The 866-nt window shown below is 43.2% G+C and overlaps 1 protein-coding gene across 1 annotated transcript in view; it reads right to left on the bottom strand.

Annotated features, from left to right (window-relative positions):
* Positions 1-866, bottom strand: part of LOC103373871 (E3 ubiquitin-protein ligase TRIM63-like) — a 14,927-nt gene that overhangs the window by 7,478 nt on the left and 6,583 nt on the right. The window contains exon 4 of the mRNA XM_008303878.1: positions 502-602. Within this exon, the coding sequence (XP_008302100.1) occupies positions 502-602 (101 nt within the window). The remainder of the gene's footprint in view (positions 1-501; positions 603-866) is intronic.

Here is an 866-nt window from a genome sequence, read left to right as displayed (position 1 = left end):
GTCTTGTTCTGGTTCGACTTGTTCTGGTTTACCTTGTTCTGGTTCGTCTTGTTCTGGTTCGTCTTGTTCTGGTTCGTCTTGTTCTGGTTTACCTTGTTCTGGTTCGTCTTGTTCTGGTTCGTCTTGTTCTGGTTCGTCTTGTTCTGGTTTGGGCATCTAGTTGTTTTTAACCCTGTTGTGTGACTTTATTTGTTCTTCAGTTTGTTCACATGCTTTAGTTGATGTTTAGACATTTATTGGACCTGTTCAGTGATTTTTGGACTTTAGTCAGGGTTAGGGTTAGTGGTTCCACTTTTGGTGATTAAAGCTGTTTTTATTAAACCTGCGTCAGTTTGCTGAATTTTTGTGTCTTTGTCGTTTTTCCACATTTTTATTTTCGTCCCTTCTTCTCTCTGGAGATGTCATTTGTTACAAGAAGACAGGAGAAGCCAACAGAGATCCCTGAGGATCTCTAGGACATCCTGGGCGTCAAACATTGAGAAGAAGTGGAGATGAACTCACATCGACGGCTCTGCAGGTTTCCTCCAACTGACTGATGATTGCCTGAACTCTCTCATTGTTCCCAACCAGCAGCGACACACAATCTGTGAGCTCCACCTGCACACACACACACACACACACACACACACACACACACACACACGTGTTTGTCTTGGTTAGTCTCCCTGTCATGAGTCCGCTACAGTTTGTTGTATAAATTGTGTGCTGTGTATGTTGTGTAGTGTGTGTTGTGTGGATTGTGTTGTGTGTGTTGTGTAGTGTGTGTTGTGTAGATTGTGTAGTGTGTGTTGTGTATGTCGTGTAGTGTGTGTGCTGTGTAGATTGTGTAGTGTGTGTTGTGTATGTCGTGTAGTGTGTGTGTTGTG

This window comes from Stegastes partitus, unplaced genomic scaffold (assembly GCF_000690725.1).
Source record: "Stegastes partitus isolate 25-593 unplaced genomic scaffold, Stegastes_partitus-1.0.2 Scaffold2087, whole genome shotgun sequence".
Lineage (NCBI taxonomy): Eukaryota > Metazoa > Chordata > Actinopteri > Pomacentridae > Stegastes > Stegastes partitus.
This window is presented reverse-complemented; position numbering and strand designations above follow the sequence as displayed.